We start from the raw sequence: 18,570 nt of genomic DNA on the forward strand, positions 1-18,570 counted from the left end.
CCCCTAACACTAACTCTTAACACTAATACTAACCCCTGACCCTAAAACTAATTGTTAACACTAATACTAACCCCTGACATTAACCGTTATCACGAATACTAATCCCTGACCCAAACAGTTATCACGAATACCAATCCCTGAACCTAACCCTGAACTGCTAACACAAATACTAATCTCTGACCCTAACCCTAACCCTAACCCTAACCATTAACACGAACACTAATCCCTAACCCTAACCCTGAACTGTTAACACTAATACTAATCCCTGACCCAAACCCTGAATCAGTAACACTAATACTAATCCCTGACCCGAACCCTGAACTGTTAACACTAATACTAATCCCTGACCCTAACCCTGAACCTTTAACACTAATACTAATCCCTGACCCTAACCCTGAACCGTTAACACTAATACTAATCGCTGACACTAACACTGAACTGTTAAAACTAATACTAATCCCTGACCCTAACCCTGAACTGTTAACACTAATAATAATCCCTGACCCTAACACTGAACTGTTAACACTAATACTAATCCCTGACCCGAACCCTGAAACGTTAACAATAATACTAATCCCTAACCCAAACCGTGAACAATTAACACTAATACTAATCCCTAACCCTAACCGTGAACTGTTAACACTAATACTAATCCCTGACCCTAACACTGAACCGTTAACACTAATACTAATCGCTGACCCTAACGCTGAACTGTTAACACTAATACTAATCCCTAATTCTAACCCTGAACCGTTAACACTAATACTAATCCCTGACCCTAACCCTGAACTGTTAACACTAATAATAATCCCTGACACTAACCCTGAACCGTTAACACTAATGCTAATCCCTGGCCCTAACACTAACTGTTGACAGTAGTACTAATCCCTAACACTAACCCTGCACAGTTAACACTAAAACTAATCCCTGACCCGAACCCTGAAACGTTAACAATAATACTAATCCCTAACCCAAACCGTGAACCATTAACACTAATACTAATCCCTAACCCTAACCGTGAACTGTTAACACTAATACTAATCCCTGACCCTAACACTGAACCGTTAACACTAATACTAATCGCTGACCCTAACACTGAACCGTTAACACTAATACTAATCCCTGACCCTAACCCTCAACAACTAATACTAATACTAATCCCTGACCCTAACACTGAACCATTAACACTAATACTAATCGCTGACCCTAACACTGAACCGTTAACACTAATACTAATCCCTGACCCTAACCCTGAACCGTTAACAGTAATACTAATCCCCGACCCTAACCCTGAACCGTTAACACTAATACTAATCCCTGACCCTAACCCTGAACCGTTAACAGTAATACTAATCCCCGACCCTAACCCTGAACCGTTAACACTAATACTAATCCCTGACCCAAACCCTGAACCACTAACACTAATAGTAATCCCTGACCCTAACCCTGAACCATTAACACTAATACTAATCCCTGACCCTAACCCTGAACCATTAACACTAATACTAATCCCTGACCCTAACCCTGAACCATTAACACTAATACTAATCCCTGACCCAAACCCTGAACCACTAACACTAATAGTAATCCCTGACCCTAACCCTGAACCATTAACACTAATACTAATCCCTGACCCTAACCCTGAACCATTAACACTAATACTAATCCCTGACCCTAATCCTGAACCATTAACACTAATACTAATCCCTGACCCTAACACTGAACCACTAACACTAATACTAATCGCTGACCCTAACACTGAACTGTTAACACTAATACTAATCCCTGGCCTCAACCCTGAAACGTTAACACTAACACTAATCCCTGACTCTAACCCTGAACCGTTAACACTAATGCTAATCCCTGACCCTAACACTGAACCGTTAACACTAATACTAATCCCTGGCCCCAACCCTGAACAGTTAACACTAATACTAATACCTGACCCTAATCCTGAACTGTTAACACTAATGCTAATCCCTGACACTAACCCTGAACCGTTAACACTAATGCTAATCCCTGGCCCTAACACTAACTGTTGACAGTAGTACTAATCCCTAACACTAACCCTGCACAGTTAACACTAATACTAATCGCTGACCCTAACCCTGAAACGTTAACACTAACACTAATCCCTGACCCTAACCCTGAACTGTTAACACTAATACTAATCCCTGGCCCTAACACTAACTGTTGACAGTAGTACTAATCCCTAACACTAACCCTGCACCGTTAACACTAATACTAATCCCTGTCCCTAACCCTGAACCTAACACTTACCCCTAACTGTCACCCTAACCCCAAGCCCTGACCCTTAAAGATAACACTGAATCTCAACCCTGAACCTAACCCCTGACCCAAAATGCTGATCCGCGTCTCTAACGGTAACCGGAACACTAACTCCTAACCTGAACCCCAAACCTCATTCCCTGAAAATTCCACAAAGTCTTAAACATTCCCCTTTGCCTCCCCCAACACCCAACCTCCCCCCCACCAAGGAGGCAGTGGACCACCAGGGAATGGACAGACACTTTCCTGACCACGTCTCCAACACCCCTACCAGGTCTCCCTCCCCTCCGCACTCCATCTACTCTGCTCCGAGGGGAGCAGCAACTCCACCAGCGTCTCCAACCTAACCCCAAGCATAAAACGCCCTTCTCGCTGTCTCCACCCTGGTAAATACCCCTAGTGCCACCAACCCACACCCCCACCACCATCTCCGCAGCCTCTCTGGGATCCGCACATCATTCCAGGTCAAGTCCTGGAACACTCCAGCTGGCACCTAAGCAGGCTGTCTCGCCCACCTCTCCCCCCATTTACACACAGACACCAGGCAGCCTGTTCCCCTGTCGCACTGAGGGACCTGTCAGTGGACTGTTGCAAGAAGTGAACCCTTCCCTTCCCCGCACAGGACCCCAGTCGTTTCCAGTCAGTGAGGACAGGACGTGGACCCCTGACTGCGGGCTGGAGAGAGACGTCAGTGCCGATAATGTGCTCCTACAAACTGGTGGCGGTGAAGTTCGAGGTGTACGGGCTCCAGACCAGAGTCGAGCAACTGGTGCATAAGGTGAGAGGGGAAGTTAAGAGAGAGAGAGAGAGAGAGACAGGGGGGAACGGGCTGCGCCATCTCTCTCTCTCTCGACTTGGGGAGGGCAGAGGGGGTGAGCTGACTGAGGTATTTAGCGTTAGGGAAAGTGTTTCGATCGGGTTGACACAGGGAGAGAGGGGATGTTTCCAATTAGCAGGTGAGGCCAGAGCACAACGGCGCATCGATATGAAGTCGGCGCTAGGGTACATCCAGTCCGGGGGTAAGTGGTGGGATTCAGGAGAAATCCCTTCCCCCAGAGAGGGGTGAGAATGTGGAACTCGCTCCCAACGAGGGAGAGATAGCAGAGGTACAAGATGCACAGAGGGAGCTTTACGTTGTATCTAACCCCACGCTATACCTGTCCTGGGAGTGTTTGTTGGGGACAGTGTAGAGGGAGATTTACTCTGTATCTAACCCCGTGCTGTACCTGTCCTGGGAGTGTTTGATGGGGACAGTGTCGAAGGAGATTTACTCTGTATCTAACCCCGTGCTGTACCTGTCCTGGGAGTGTTTGATGGGGACGATGTAGAGGGAGATTTACTCTGTATCTAACCCCGTGCTGTACCTGTCCTGGGAGTGTTTGATGGGGACGATGTAGAGGGAGATTTACTCTGTAACTAACCCCGTGCTGTACCTGTCCTGGGAGTGTTTGATGGGGACAGTGTAGAGGGAGATTTACTCTGTATCTAACCACGTGCTGTCCCTGTCCTGGGAGTGTTTGATGTGGACAGTGTAGAGGGAGATTTACTCTGTATCTAACCCCGTGCTGTACCTGTCCTGGGAGTGTTTGATGGGGACAGTGTAGAGGGAGATTTACTCTGTATCTATCCCTGTGCTGTACCTGTCCTGGGAGTGTTTGTTGGGGACAAGGTAGAGGGAGATTTACTCTGTATCTAACCCCGTGCTGTACCTGTCCTGGGAGTGTTTGATGGGGACAGTGTAGAGGGAGATTTACCCTGTATCTAACCCCGTGCTGTACCTGTCCTGGGAGTGTTTGATGTGGACAGTGTAGAGGGAGATTTACTCTGTATCTAACCCCGTGCTGTACCTGTCCTGGGAGTGTTTGATGGGGACAGTGTAGAGGGAGCTTTACTCTGTATCTAACTGATTGGATGATCTGATTTTGAAGGATGTGCCTGTTGTATTGTTGTTAGAATATCCGGGATATCCTCCTTGTGGGCCATCGACAGGCCTTTGCCTGGATTGACGAGTGGATCGGTAAGGAAACATTCTACATTATGTCTGAACTGATGGGGACCTTGCAGGTGGTGCTGTTCCCCTTGTGTCTGCTGCCCTTGTCCTTCTAGATGGTGGTGGTCGTGGGTTTGGAAGGTGCTGTCGAAGGAGCCTTGGTGAGTTGCTGCAGTGCATCTTGTAGATGGTACACACGCTGCTGCTACTGTGCTTCGGTGGGTGGAGGGAGTGAATGTTTGTGGATGGGGGGGCCGATCAAGCGGGGCTGCTTTGTCCTGGACGGTGTCGAGCTTCTTGAGTGTTTGTGGGAGCTGCACTCATCCAGGCAAGTGGGGAGTATCCCATCATAGTCCTGACTTGTGCCTTGTAGATGGTGGGGCAAGTTAGGAGGTGAGTGACTCTCCGCAGGATTCCCAGCTTCTGACCTGCTCTTGTAGCCACAGTGTTTACATGGCTGGTCCCAGTTCAGTTTCTGGTCAATGTTAACCCCCAGGATGTTGATAGTGGGGGATTCAGTGAGGGTGATGACATTGAATGTCAAGGGGGCGATGGTTGGATTCCCTCTTGTTGGAGATGGACATTGCCTGACACTGGTGTGGGGTGAATATTATATTCTGTCTCCGCCGAGTGAGGGGTCAGTCCCCAAGGGGAGAGCCACCAATTCCCGGAGAAAGGGGTCAGCCCGCATGGGGAGACCAGTCCCCATTGTCCCAGAGAGGGGTCAGACACCTCAGAGTAAGTGAGGACTCGCATGTGAGAAACAGAGGGAGATGTAGTGTGTGTGGGGGAGAGAGGGAGATGTAGTGTGGGTGGGTGGAGAGAGGAGGTGTAGGGTGGGTGGAGAGAGGGGGTGTAGGGTGGGTGGAGAGAGGGGGTGTAGGGTGGGTGGAGAGAGGGGGTGTAGGGTGGGTGGAGAGAGGGGGTGTAGGGTGGGTGGAGAGAGGGGGTGTAGGGTGGGTGGAGAGAGGGGGTGTAGGGTGGGTGGAGAGAGGGGGTGTAGGGTGGGTGGAGAGAGGGGGTGTAGGGTGGGTGGAGAGAGGGGGTGTAGGGTTCGGGGTGGAGAGAGGGGGTGTAGGGTTGGGGGTGGAGAGAGGGGGTGTAGGGTGGGTGGAGAGAGGGGGTGTAGGGTGGGTGGAGAGAGGGGGTGTAGGGTGGGTGGAGAGAGGGGGTGTAGGGTTCGGGGTGGAGAGAGGGGGTGTAGGGTGGGTGGAGAGAGGTGGTGTAGGGTGGGTGGAGAGAGGGGGTGTAGGGTGGGTGGAGAGAGGGGGTGTAGGGTGGGTGGAGAGAGGGGGTGTAGGGTGGTGGGGGGGGGTAGAGGGGGTGTAGGGTGGGTGGAGAGAGGGGGTGTAGGGTGGGTGGAGAGAGGGGGTGTAGGGTTGGGGTGGAGAGAGGGGGTGTAGGGTGGGTGGAGAGAGGGGGTGTAGGGTGGGTGGAGAGAGGGGGTGTAGGGTGGGTGGAGAGAGGGGGTGTAGGGTGGGTGGAGAGAGGGGGTGTAGGGTGGGTGGAGAGAGGGGGTGTAGGGTTGGGGGTGGAGAGAGGGGGTGTAGGGTTGGGGGGTAGAGGGGGTGTAGGGTGGGTGGAGAGAGGGGGTGTAGGGTTGGGGGTGGAGAGAGGGGGTGTAGGGTTGGGGGGTAGAGAGGGGTGTAGGGTGGGTGGAGAGAGGGGGTGTAGGGTGGGTGGAGAGAGGGGGTGTAGGGTGGGTGGAGAGAGGGGGTGTAGGGTGGGTGGAGAGAGGGGGTGTAGGGTTGGGGGGTAGAGGGGCTGTAGGGTGGGTGGAGAGAGGGGGTGTAGGGTTGGGGGTGGAGAGAGGGGGTGTAGGGTGGGTGGAGAGAGGGGGTGTAGGGATGGGGGTGGAGAGAGGGGGTGTAGGGTTGGGGGTGGAGAGAGGGGGGTGTAGGGTGGGTGGAGAAGAGGGGGTGTAGGGGTGGGGTGGAGAGAGGGGGTGTAGGGTGGGTGGAGAGAGGGGGTGTAGGGTGGGTGGAGAGAGGGGGTGTAGGGTTGGGGGTGGAGAGAGGGGGTGTAGGGTGGGTGGAGAGAGGGGGTGTAGGGTGGGTGGAGAGAGGGGGTGTAGGGGTGGGTGGAGAGAGGGGGTGTAGGGTGGGTGGAGAGAGGGGGTGTAGGGTTGGGGGTGGATGAGAGTGGGTGTAGGTGGGTGGAGAGAGGGGGTGTAGGGTGGGTGGAGAGAGGGGGGTGTAGGGTTGGGGGTGGAGAGAGGGGGTGTAGGGCGGGTGGAGAGAGGGGGTGTAGGGTGGGTGGAGAGAGGGGGTGTAGGGTGGGTAGAGGGGGGTGTAGGGTGGGTGGAGAGAGGGGGTGTAGGGTGGGTGGAGAGAGGGGGTGTAGGGTGGGTGGAGAGAGGGGGTGTAGGGTGGGTGGAGAGAGGGGGTGTAGGGTTGGGGTGGAGAGAGGGGGTGTAGGGTGGTGGGGGTAGAGGGGGTGTAGGGTGGGTGGAGAGAGGGGGTGTAGGGTGGGGGTGGAGAGAGGGGGTGTAGGGTGGGTGGAGAGAGGGGGTGTAGGGTGGGTGGAGAGAGGGGGTGTAGGGTGGGTGGAGAGAGGGGGTGTAGGGTTGGGGGTGGAGAGAGGGGGTGTAGGGTGGGTGGAGAGAGGGGTGTAGGGTGGGTGGAGAGAGGGGGTGTAGGGTGGGTGGAGAGAGGGGGTGTAGGGTGGGTGGAGAGAGCGGGGTGTAGGGTGGGAGGAGAGAGGGGGTGTAGGGTGGGTGGAGAGAGGGGGTGTAGGGTGGGTGGAGAGAGGGGGTGTAGGGTGGGTGGAGAGAGGGGGTGTAGGGTGGGTGGAGAGAGGGGGTGTAGGGTTGGGGTGGAGAGGGGGTGTAGGGTGGGTGGAGAGAGGGGGTGTAGGGTGGGTGGAGAGAGGGGGTGTAGGGTGGGTGGAGAGAGGGGGTGTAGGGTTGGGGGTGGAGAGAGGGGGTGTAGGGTGGGTGGAGAGGGGGGTAGTAGGGTGGGTGAGAGAGGGGGTGTAGGGTGGGTGGAGAGAGGGGGTGTAGGGTGGGTGGAGAGAGGGGGTGTAGGGTGGGTGGAGAGAGGGGGGTGTAGGGTGGGTGGAGAGAGGGGGTGTAGGGTGGGTGGAGAGAGGGGGTGTAGGGTGGGTGGAGAGAGGGGGTGTAGGGTGGGTGGAGAGAGGGGGTGTAGGGTGGGTGGAGAGAGGGGGTGTAGGGTGGGTGGAGAGAGGGGTGTAGGGTTGGGTGGAGAGAGGGGGGTGTAGGGTGGGTGTGACGAGAGGGGGTGTAGGGTGGGTGGAGAGAGGGTGGTGTAGGGTGGGTGGGCAGAGAGGGGGTGACGGGTGGGTGGAGAGAGTGGGTGTAAGGGTGGGTGGAGAGAGGGGAGTGTAGGCGTGGGTGGAGTGAGGGGTGTGTAAGGGATGGGTGAGAGAGGGGTGTTAGGGTGGGTGGAGAGAGGGGCTGTAGGGTGGGTGGAGACGAGGGGGTGTAGGGTTGGGGCGTGGAGCAGAGGGGGAGTATGGTGGGGTGGAGAGAGGGGGTGTAGGGGTGGGTGAGAGAGGGGGTGTAGGGAGGGAGAGAAGAGAGGGGTGTAGGGTTGGGGGTGGAGAGAGGGGGTGTAGGGTGGGGTGGAGAGAGGGGGTGTAGGGTGGGTGGAGAAGGGGGTTGTAGGGTGGTGGAGAGAGGGGGTGTAGGGTGGGGGAGGAGAGGGGGTGTAGGGGTGGTGAGAGGGGGTGTAGGGTGGGTGGAGAGAGGGGGTGTAGGGTGGGTGAGATGAGAGGGGGTTGTAGGGTGGGTGGAGAGAGGGGTGTAGGGTGGTGGAGAGAGGGGGTGTAGGGTGGGTGGAGAGAGGGGTGTAGGGTGGGTGGAGAGAGGGGTTGTAGGGTGGTGGAGAGAGGGGGTGTAGGTTGGGTGGAGAGAGGGGGTGTAGGTTGGGTGGAGAGAGGGGGTGTAGGGTGGGTGGAGAGAGGGGGTGTAGGGTGGTGAGAGAGGGGTGTAGGGTGGGTGGAGAGAGGGGGCTGTAGGGTGGGGGCGAGAGGGGGTGTAGGGTTGGGGGTGGAGAGAGGGGGTGTAGGGTGGGTGGAGAGAGGGGGTGGTAGGGTGGGTGGAGAGAGGGGGTGTAGGGTGGGTGGAGAGAGGGGTGTAGGGTGGGTGGCAGAGAGGGGGTGTAGGGTGGGTGGAGAGCAGGGGTGTAGGGTGGGTGGAGAGAGGGGGTGTAGGGTGGGTGGAGAGAGGGGGAGTAGGGTGGGTGGAGAGAGGGGGTGTAGGGTTGGGGGGTGGAGAGAGGGGGTGTAGGGTGGGTGGAGAGAGGGGGTGTAGGGTGGGTGGAGAGAGGGGGTGTAGGGTGGGTGGAGAGAGGGGGTGTAGGGTGGGTGGAGAGAGGGGGTGTAGGGTTGGGGGGTGGAGAGAGGGGGTGTAGGGTGGGTGGAGAGAGGGGGTGTAGGGTGGGTGGAGAGAGGGGGTGTAGGGTTGGGGGTGGAGAGAGGGGGTGTAGGGTGGTGGGTGGAGAGAGGGGGTGTAGGGTGGGTGGAGAGAGGGGGTGTAGGGTGGGTGGAGAGAGGGGGTGTAGGGTGGGGGGTGGAGAGAGGGGGTGTAGGGTGGGTGGAGAGAGGGGGTGTAGGGTGGGTGGGTAGAGGGGGGTGTAGGGTGGGTGGAGAGAGGGGGTGTAGGGTTGGGGGTGGAGAGAGGGGTTGTAGGGTGGGTGGAGAGAGGGGGTGTAGGGTGGGTGGAGAGAGGGGGTGTAGGGTGGGTGGAGAGAGGGGTTGTAGGGTGGGTGGAGAGAGGGGGTGTAGGGTGGGTGGAGAGAGGGGGTGTAGGGTGGGTGGAGAGAGGGGGTGTAGGGTTGGGGGTGGAGAGAGGGGTTGTAGGGTGGGTGGAGAGAGGGGGTGTAGGGTGGGTGGAGAGAGGGGGTGTAGGGTGGGTGGAGAGAGGGGGTGTAGGGTGGGTGGAGAGAGGGGGTGTAGGGTGGGTGGAGAGAGGGGGTGTAGGGTGGGGGGGTAGAGGGGGTGTAGGGTGGGTGGAGAGAGGGGGTGTAGGGTGGGTGGAGAGAGGGGGTGTAGGGTGGGTGGAGAGAGGGGGTGTAGGGTGGGTGGAGAGAGGTGGTGTAGGGTGGGTGGAGAGAGGGGGTGTAGGGTGGGTGGAGAGAGGGGGTGTAGGGTGGGTGGAGAGAGGGGGTGTAGGGTGGGTGGAGAGAGGGGGTGTAGGGTGGGTGGAGAGAGGGGCTGTAGGGTGGGTGGAGAGAGGGGGTGTAGGGTTGGGGGTGGAGAGAGGGGGTGTAGGGTGGGTGGAGAGAGAGGGGGTGTAGGGTGGGTGGAGAGAGGGGGTGTAGGGTGGGTGGAGAGAGGGGGTGTAGGGTGGGTGGAGAGAGGGGGTGTAGGGTGGGTGGGTAGAGGGGGGTGTAGGGTGGGTGGAGAGAGGGGGTGTAGGGAAGGGGGGTAGAGGGGGTGTAGGGTGGGTGGAGAGAGGGGGTGTAGGGTGGGTGGAGAGAGGGGGTGTAGGGTGGGTGGAGAGAGGGGGTGTAGGGTTGGGGGTGGAGAGAGGGGGTGTAGGGTGGTGGGTCGGAAGAGGGGGTGTCGGGTGGGTGGAGAGAGGGGGTGTCGGGTGGGTGGAGAGAGGGGGTGTAGGGTGGGTGGAGAGAGGGGGTGTAGGGTGGGTGGAGAGAGGGGGTGTAGGGTGGGTGGAGAGAGGGGGTGTAGGGTGGGTGGAGAGAGGGGGTGTAGGGTGGGTGGAGAGAGGGGGTGTAGGGTTGGGGGTGGAGAGAGTGGGTGTAGGGTGGGAGGAGAGAGGGGGTGTGTAGGGTGGGTGAAGATGAGGGAGGTTGTAGGGTGGGTGGGAGAGAGGGGGCGTGATAGGGTGGGTGGAGAGAGAGAGGGGGTGTAGGGTGGGTGGAGAGAGGGGGTGTAGGGGTTGGGGGTGGAGAAGAGGGGGTGTAGGGTTTGGGGGGTAGAGGGGGTTTGTAGGGTGGGTGGAGAGGAGGGGGTGTAGGGTTGGGGGTGGAGAGAGGGGGTGTAGGGTTGGGGGGTAGAGGGGGTGTAGGGTGGGTGGAGAGAGGGGGTGTAGGGTGGGTGGAGAGAGGGGGTGTAGGGTGGGTGGAGAGAGGGGGTGTAGGGTGGGTGGAGAGCGGGGGTGATAGGGTTGGGGGGTGGTAGGTAGAGGGGCCTGTAGGGTGGGTGGAGAGAGGGGGTGTAGGGTTGGGGGTGGAGAGAGGGGGTGTAGGGTGGGTGGAGAGAGGGGGTGTAGGGTGGGGGTGGAGAGAGGGGGTGTAGGGTTGGGGGTGGAGAGAGGGGGTGTAGGGTGGGTGGAGAGAGGGGGGTGTAGGGTGGGTGGAGAGAGGGGGTGTAGGGTGGGTGGAGAGAGGGGGTGTAGGGTGGGTGGAGAGAGGGGGTGTAGGGTGGGTGGAGAGAGGGGGTGTAGGGTTGGGGGTGGAGAGAGGGGTGTAGGGTGGGTGGAGAGAGGGGGTGTAGGGTGGGTGGAGAGAGGGGGTGTAGGGTTGGGGGTGGAGAGAGGGGGTGTAGGGTGGGTGGAGAGAGGGGGTGTAGTGTTGGGGGTGGAGAGAGGGGGTGTAGGGTGGGTGGAGAGAGGGGGTGTAGGGTGGGTGGAGAGAGGGGGTGTAGGGTGGGTGGAGAGAGGGGGTGTAGGGTGGGGGGTAGAGGGGGTGTAGTGTTGGGGGTGGAGAGAGGGGGTGTAGGGTGGGTGGAGAGAGGGGGTGTAGGGTGGGTGGAGAGAGGGGGTGTAGGGTGGGTGGAGAGAGGGGGTGTAGGGTGGGTGGAGAGAGGGGGTGTAGGGTTGGGGTGGAGAGAGGGGGTGTAGGGTTGGGGTGGAGAGAGGGGGTGTAGGGTGGGTGGAGAGAGGGGGTGTAGGGTTGGGGGTGGAGAGAGGGGGTGTAGGGTGGGTGGAGAGAGGGGGGTGTAGTGTTGGGGGTGGAGAGAGGGGGTGTAGGGTGGGTGCAGAGAGGGGGTGTAGGGTGGGTGGAGAGAGGGGGTGTAGGGTGGGGATGGAGAGAGGGGGTGTAGGGTGGGTGGAGAGAGGGGGTGTAGGGTGGGTGGAGAGAGGGGGTGTAGGGTGGGTGGAGAGAGGGGGTGTAGGGTGGGTGGAGAGAGGGGGTGTAGGGTGGGTGGAGAGAGGGGGTGTAGGGTTGGGGTGGAGAGAGGGGGTGTAGGGTGGGTGGAGAGAGGGGGTGTAGGGTGGGTGGAGAGAGGGGGTGTAGGGTGGGTGGAGAGAGGGGGTGTAGGGTGGGTGGAGGAGGAAGAGAGGGGGTGTAGGGTGGGTGGAGAGAGGGGGTGTAGGGTGGGTGGAGAGAGGGGGTGTAGGGTGGGTGGAGAGAGAGGGGGTGTAGGGTGGGTGGAGAGAGGGGGTGTAGGGTGGGTGGAGAGAGGGGGTGGTAGGGTGGGTGGAGAGAGGGGGTGTAGGGTGGGTGGAGAGAGGGGGTGGTAGGGTGGGGGGTAGAGGGGGTGTAGGGTGGGTGGAGAGAGGGGGTGTAGGGTGGGTGGAGAGAGGGGGTGTAGGGTGGGTGGAGAGAGGGGGTGTAGGGTGGGTGGAGAGAGGGGGTGTAGGGTGGGTGGAGAGAGGGGGTGTAGGGTGGGTGGAGAGAGGGGGTGTAGGGTGGGTGGAGAGAGGGGGTGTAGGGTGGGTGGAGAGAGGGGGTGTAGGGTGGGTGGAGAGAGGGGGTGTAGGGTGGTGGGGGGGTAGAGGGGGTGTAGGGTGGGTGGAGAGAGGGGGTGTAGGGTGGTGGGGGGGTAGAGGGGGTGTAGGGTGGGTGGAGATTGGGGTGTAGGGTGGGTGCAGAGAGGGGGTGTAGGGTGGGTGGAGAGAGGGGGTGTAGGGTGGGTGGAGAGAGGGGGTGTAGGGTGGGTGGAGAGAGGGGGTGTAGGGTTGGGGGGTAGAGGGGGGTGTAGGGTGGGTGGAGAGAGGGGGTGTAGGGTGGGTGGAGAGAGGGGGTGTAGGGTGGGTGGAGAGAGGGGGTGTAGTGTTGGGGGTGGAGAGAGTGGGTGTAGCGTTGGGGGGTAGAGGGGGTGTAGGGTGGGTGGAGAGAGGGGGTGTAGGGTTGCGGGTGGAGAGAGTGGGTGTAGGGTTGGGGGGTAGAGGGGGTGTAGGGTGGTGGGGGGGTAGAGGGGGTGTAGGGTGGGTGGAGAGAGGGGGTGTAGGGTGGGTGGAGAGAGTGGGTGTAGTCTGGGGGGCAGAGTGGGGGGTGTAGTTTGGTTGTGGGGTAGAGGGGGTGTAGGGTGGGTGGAGAGTGGGTGTATGTTCGGGGGAGAGGGGGATCTAGGGTCCGGGTTGATGGGTTATCAGTTCCTCGGGTTACAGGGACTGGATGAACCTGTTAGTCAGGTAGAGACCTGCAGAGGGTGAAATAAACAACACAGAAATAAAAATATGTCCAGAATGATCAACATCCTCAAAATATTCTCCATAGCAACACAGTCATATCTGAGTGACGAAGATCCAGCACGGTGTCAGTACTGAGGGAGTGCTGCACTGTCAGAGGGTCAGTACTGAGGGAGTGCCGCACTGTCAGAGGGTCAGTACTGAGGGATTGCTGCACTGTCAGAGGTTCAGTACTGAGGGAGTGCCGCACTGTCAGAGGGTCAGTACTGAGGGAGTGCCGCACTGTCAGAGGGTCAGTACTGAGGGAGTGCCGCACTGTCAGAGGGTCAGTACTGAGGGAGTGCTGCACTGTCGGAGGGTCAGTACTGAGGGAGTGCTGCACTGTCAGAGGGTCAGTACTGAGGGAGTGCTGCACTGTCAGAGGGTCAGTACTGAGGGAGTGCTGCACTGTCAGAGGGTCAGTACTGAGGGAGTGTTGCACTGTCAGAGGGTCAGTACTGAGGGAGTGCCGCACTGTCAGAGGGTCAGTACTGAGGGAGTGCTGCACTGTCGGAGGGTCAGTACTGAGGGAGTGCAGCACTGTCAGAGGGTCAGTACTGAGGGAGTGCTGCCTGTCAGAGGGTCAGTACTGAGGGAGTGCCGCACTGTCAGAGGGTCAGTACTGAGGGAGTGCCGCACTGTCAGAGGGTCAGTACTGAGGGAGTGCCGCACTGTCAGAGGGTCAGTACTGAGGGAGTGCCGCACTGTCAGAGGGTCAGTACTGAGGGAGTGCCGCATTGTCGGAAGGTCAGTACTGAGGGAGTGCTGCACTGTCAGAGGGTCAGTACTGAGGGAGTGCCGCACAGTCGGAGGGTCAGTACTGAGGGAGTGCCGCACTGTCGGAGGGTCAGTACTGAGGGAGTGCTGCACTGTCAGAGGGTCAGTACTGAGGGAGTGCTGCACTGTCAGAGGGTCAGTACTGAGGGAGTGCCGCACAGTCGGAGGGTCAGTACTGAGGGAGTGCCGCACTGTCGGAGGGTCAGTACTGAGGGAGTGCTGCGCTGTCAGAGGGTCAGTACTGAGGGAGTGCTGCACTGTCAGAGGGTCAGTACTGATGGAGTGCTGCACTTTCAGAGGGTCAGTACTGAGGGAGTGCTGCACTGTCAGAGGGTCAGTACTGAGGGAGTGCTGCGCTGTCAGAGGGTCAGTACTGAGGGAGTGCTGCGCTGTCAGAGGGTCAGTACTGAGGGAGTGCTGCACTGTCAGAGGGTCAGTACTGAGGGAGTGCTGCACTGTCGGAGGACCAGTACTGAGGGAGTGCTGCACTGTCAGAGGGTCAGTACTGAGGGAGTGCTGCACTGTCAGAGGGTCAGTACTGAGGGAGTGCTGCACTGTCGGAGGGTCAGTACTGAGGGAGTGCTGCACTGTCGGAGGGTCAGTACTGAGGGAGTGCTGCACTGTCAGAGGGTCAGTACTGAGGGAGTGCTGCACTGTCAGAGGGTCAGTACTGAGGGAGTGTCGCACTGTCGGAGGGTCAGTACTGAGGGAGTGCTGCACTGTCAGAGGGTCAGTACTGAGGAGTGCTGCGGTGTCAGAGGGTCTGTACTGAGGGAGTGCTGCACTGTCAGAGGGTCAGTACTGAGTGAGTGCTGCACTGTCGGAGGGAGATGTATGTACTCTAGGATTTGAGTTCCATCATTATTTTATTCATTGATTCACGGGGGTGTGGGTGTCGCTGGCCGGGCCCAGCGTTTATTGTCCATCCCTAATTGCCCCTTGAGAAGGTGGTGGGATGAGCTGCCTTCTTGAACCGCTGCAGTCCCTGTGGTGTAGGTACACCCACAGCGCTGTTAGCGAGGGAGATCCAGGATTTTGTCCGTGCGGTGTAGGTACACCCACGGCGCTGTTAGGGAGGGAGTTCCAGGATTTTGTCCGTGTGGTGTAGGTACACCCACGGCGCTGTTAGGGAGGGAGTTCCAGGATTTTGTCCGTGTGGTGTAGGTACACCCACGGCGCTGTTAGGGAGGGAGTTCCAGGATTTGTCTGTGTGGTGTAGGTACACCCACGGCGCTGTTAGGGAGGGAGTTCCAGGATTTTTTTCCCTGTGGTGTAGGTACACCCACGGCGCTGTTAGGGAGGGAGTTCCAGGATTTTGTCTGTGTGGTGTAGGTACACCCACGGCGCTGTTAGGGAGGGAGTTCCAGGATTTTGTCCGTGTGGTGTAGGTACACCCACGGTGCTGTTAGGGAGGGATTTCCAGGATTTTGTCCGTGTGGTGTAGGTACACCCACGGCGCTGTTAGGGAGGGAGTTCCAGGATTTTGTCCGTGTGGTGTAGGTACACCCACGGCGCTGTTAGGGAGGGAGTTCCAGGATTTTGTCCGTGTGGTGTAGGTACACCCACGGCGCTGTTAGGGAGGGAGTTCCAGGATTTTGTCCGTGTGGTGTAGGTACACCAACAGCGCTGTTAGGGAGGGAGTTCCAGGATTTTGTCCGTGTGGTGTAGGTACACCCACGGCGCTGTTAGGGAGGGAGTTCCAGGATTTTGTCCGTGTGGTGTAGGTACACCAACAGCGCTGTTAGGGAGGGAGTTCCAGGATTTTGTCCGTGTGGTGTAGGTACACCCACGGCGCTGTTAGGGAGGGAGTTCCAGGATTTTGTCCGTGTGGTGTAGGTACACCAACAGCGCTGTTAGGGAGGGAGTTCCAGGATTTTGTCCGTGTGGTGTAGGTACACCCACGGCGCTGTTAGGGAGGGAGTTCCAGGATTTTGACCCAGTGACAGTGAAGGAACAGCCGATATATTTCCAAGTCAGGATGGTGAGTGACTGGGAGGGGAACTTCCAGGTGGTGGTGTTCCCCATGTATCTCCTGCCCTTGTCCTTCTAGATGGTAGCGGTCGTGGGTTTGGAAGGTGCTGTCGAAGGAGCCTTGGTGAGTTGCTGCAATGCATCTTGTAGATGGTACACACGCTGCTGCTACTGTTCAACCCCCTCCCTCCCTATCTCTGTAACCTCCTCCAGCCCCTACAATTCTCATCCTCCTGTTCAAATCCCTCCCTCACCCCCTCCCTCCCTATCTCTATAACCTCCTCCAGCCCCTACAATCCTCATCCTCCTGTTCAAATCCCTCCCTCACCCACTCCCTCCCTATCTCTGTAACCTCCTCCAACCCCTACAATTCTCACCCTCCTGTTCAAATCCCTCACTCACCCCCTCCCTCCCTATCTCTGGAACCTCCGACATCTCTGCGCTGCTCCAATTCCGGCCTCTTGAGCCTCCCCCCGATTCCCATCGCTCCACCATTGGCGGCCGGGCCTTCAGCTGCCTGGAATGGGGGGGCAGTAAGTTCTGGAATTCCCCCCTAAACCTCCCCACCCCTCCCTCTCTCTGTGTCTGTCTCTCTCTCTCTGTCTCTCTGTCTCTCTCTCTCTGTCTCACTCTCTCTCTCTCTCTCTCTCTGTCTCTCTCTCTCTCTCTCTGTCTCTCTCTCTGTCTCTGTCTCAGTCTCTCTCTCTCTCTCTCTCTCTCTGTCTCTCTCTCTCTCACTCTCTCTCTCACTCTCTCTCTCTCTATCTCTCTCTCTTTCCCTCTATCACCCCCACTGTTTAAAAGGGTTGTTAAAGTCTCTCCCTTTGATGAGTTTGTTGTTTGCCCATACGCACACAGATTTGTCTGGGATTCGATAACTGTTATGTGAAGGGTATCAGGGGTGTTTTACCAGGTTAAAGGAGCAAAGGAACTGGAGTTATTATTGCTAACAGATTTTCCCTTTTCCAGACATGTCGGTGGAAACTGTGCGTGAGTATGAGAGGGAGTTACAACAGCAGACAAACCAGAAAATCTCCTCCGCAGGATTATCAGGTCAGATTATCTCTACCAAACCCGTGTTCTACGTGTCCTGGGACTGTTTGATGGGGACAGTGTAGAGGGAGATTTACTCTGTATCTAACCCCGTGCTGTACCTGTCCTGGGAGTGTTTGATGGGGACAGTGTAGAGGGAGATTTACTCTGTATCTAACCCCGTGCTGTACCTGTCCTGGGAGTGTTTGATGGGGACAGTGTAGAGGGAGATTTACTCTGTATCTAACCCCGTGCTGTACCTGTCCTGGGAGTGTTTGATGGGGACAGTGTCGGGGGAGATTTACTCTGTATCTAACCCCGTGCTGTACCTGTCCTGGGAGTGTTTGATGGGGACAGTGTAGAGGTAGCTTTACTCTGTATCTAACCCCGTGCTGTACCTGTCCTGGGAGTGTTTGATGGGGACGGTGTAGAGGGAGATTTACTCTGTATCTAACCCCGTGCTGTACCTGTCCTGGGAGTGTTTGATGGGGACAGTGTAGAGGGAGATTTACTCTGAATCTAACCCCGTGCTGTACCTGTCCTGGGAGTGTTTGATGGGGACAGTGTAGAGGGAGATTTACTCTGTATCTAACCCCGTGCTGTACCTGTCCTGGGAGTGTTTGATGGGGACAGTGTCGGGGGAGATTTACTCTGTATCTAACCCCGTGCTGTACCTGTCCTGGGAGTGTTTGATGGGGACAGTGTAGAGGTAGCTTTACTCTGTATCTAACCCCGTGCTGTACCTGTCCTGGGAGTGTTTGATGGGGACGGTGTAGAGGGAGATTTACTCTGTATCTAACCCGTGCTGTACCTGTCCTGGGAGTGTTTGATGGGGGACAGTGTAGAGGGAGATTTACTCTGTATCTAACCCCGTGCTGTACCTGTCCTGGGAGTGTTTGATGGGGACAGTGTCGGGGGAGATTTACTCTGTATCTAACCCCGTGCTGTACCTGTCCTGGGAGTGTTTGATGGGGACAGTGTAGAGGGAGATTTACTCTGTATCTAACCCCGTGCTGTACCTGTCCTGGGAGTGTTTGATGGGGACGGTGTAGAGGGAGATTTACTCTGTATCTAACCCCGTGCTGTACCTGTCCTGGGAGTGTTTGATGGGGACGGTGTCGATGGTTCTCCTGTCCACTGCAGCATTCAAGGTGCGCTCCTGCCCCCTGCTGGTCTGCTCTGGAGGAGCGATCTCTTCCGTGTGAGTCCAGGCTCCCAATTCTTTCAGCCTGGTGAAGCCTTTTTTGCCCGGAAGCAACAGAACACCGAGCTGTCGTGTTCCAGACTCCGCGTGAACCTCCTGCTCCCCTCCCGCTCTGGTCCTGCGCAGCGCTGGTGTGACATCGCCGGGATTGAGGAGTTAGCAAAGGGGTGAAGTGTCATCCCAGGGGTCGGTTCTGTCCACTACTCTGTTCCTGATCGATATTAACGACGTGGGGAGCGGGGAATGGGTTAATCGCAGCCCATTCGGCTTCCGCCGGGGAGATGGGCTGGAAAGGAAGTTGTGTAGAGGATACAAAGGGTGGGCAAAGCGGCATCGATCGGCTGAGCGAGTTGGCAGATGGAGCGCAACATGTGGGGACAACGTGAGGCTATATCCACCTCGGCGGGAGGAATAGGACACCCAGAATTCGATTGAAGTGCCGACAGATCGTAGGGCTCTGCGGTGCAGAGGGATCTGGGTGTCCGGGTACATGAATCGGGGAAAGTTAGTACGCAGATGCAGCAAGTGTTTCGGGAGGTAAATGGCCTTTACTGCGAGGGGGATGGTGTATAAAAGCCGGGGAGTCTCGCTCCAAGTGTACAGGGCACTGGGGAGTCCGCACCTGGAGCGCGGTGGACAGTTTCAGTCTCCTGACCTAAGGAGGGACAGACTCGCTATTGGAGGCCGTTGGGAGAAGGTTCACTGGGCTGATTCCCGGGATGAAGGGGGGTTTGTCTCATGGGGGAAAGGATGAGCAGGTTGGGCCCTGTCCCCATTGGAGTTTAGAAGAACGAGAGGTGATCTTATTGAAACAGATCAGATCCTGAGGGGAGGGGAGGGTGGAGGCTGAGGGGGTGTTTACCCCCCCCACCTTGTGGGGGGGTATCTAGAATGAGGGGGGAAGGGGCACAGTTTCAGAATGAGGGGGTCTCCAGTTGAGGAGGGAGATGAGGAGGAATTTCTACTCTCCGAGGGTGGTCAGTCTGTGGA

At 57.6% G+C, this 18,570-nt stretch overlaps 1 protein-coding gene across 1 annotated transcript in view; it reads left to right on the forward strand.

Annotated features, from left to right (window-relative positions):
- The window catches only part of LOC121275007 (cytoplasmic phosphatidylinositol transfer protein 1-like), an 80,529-nt gene extending 62,778 nt beyond the window's left edge, over window positions 1–17,751 (forward strand). Inside the window, exons 7-10 of the mRNA XM_041182400.1 lie at window positions 2,912–3,067; window positions 4,243–4,306; window positions 16,314–16,429; window positions 17,605–17,751. Of these exons, the coding sequence (XP_041038334.1) occupies window positions 2,912–3,067; window positions 4,243–4,306; window positions 16,314–16,429; window positions 17,605–17,751 (483 nt within the window). The remainder of the gene's footprint in view (window positions 1–2,911; window positions 3,068–4,242; window positions 4,307–16,313; window positions 16,430–17,604) is intronic.
- The last annotated feature ends 819 nt before the right edge of the window (window positions 17,752–18,570 follow it).

This window comes from Carcharodon carcharias (genome assembly GCF_017639515.1).
Source record: "Carcharodon carcharias isolate sCarCar2 chromosome 39 unlocalized genomic scaffold, sCarCar2.pri SUPER_39_unloc_9, whole genome shotgun sequence".
Taxonomy (NCBI): Eukaryota; Metazoa; Chordata; class Chondrichthyes; order Lamniformes; family Lamnidae; genus Carcharodon; species Carcharodon carcharias.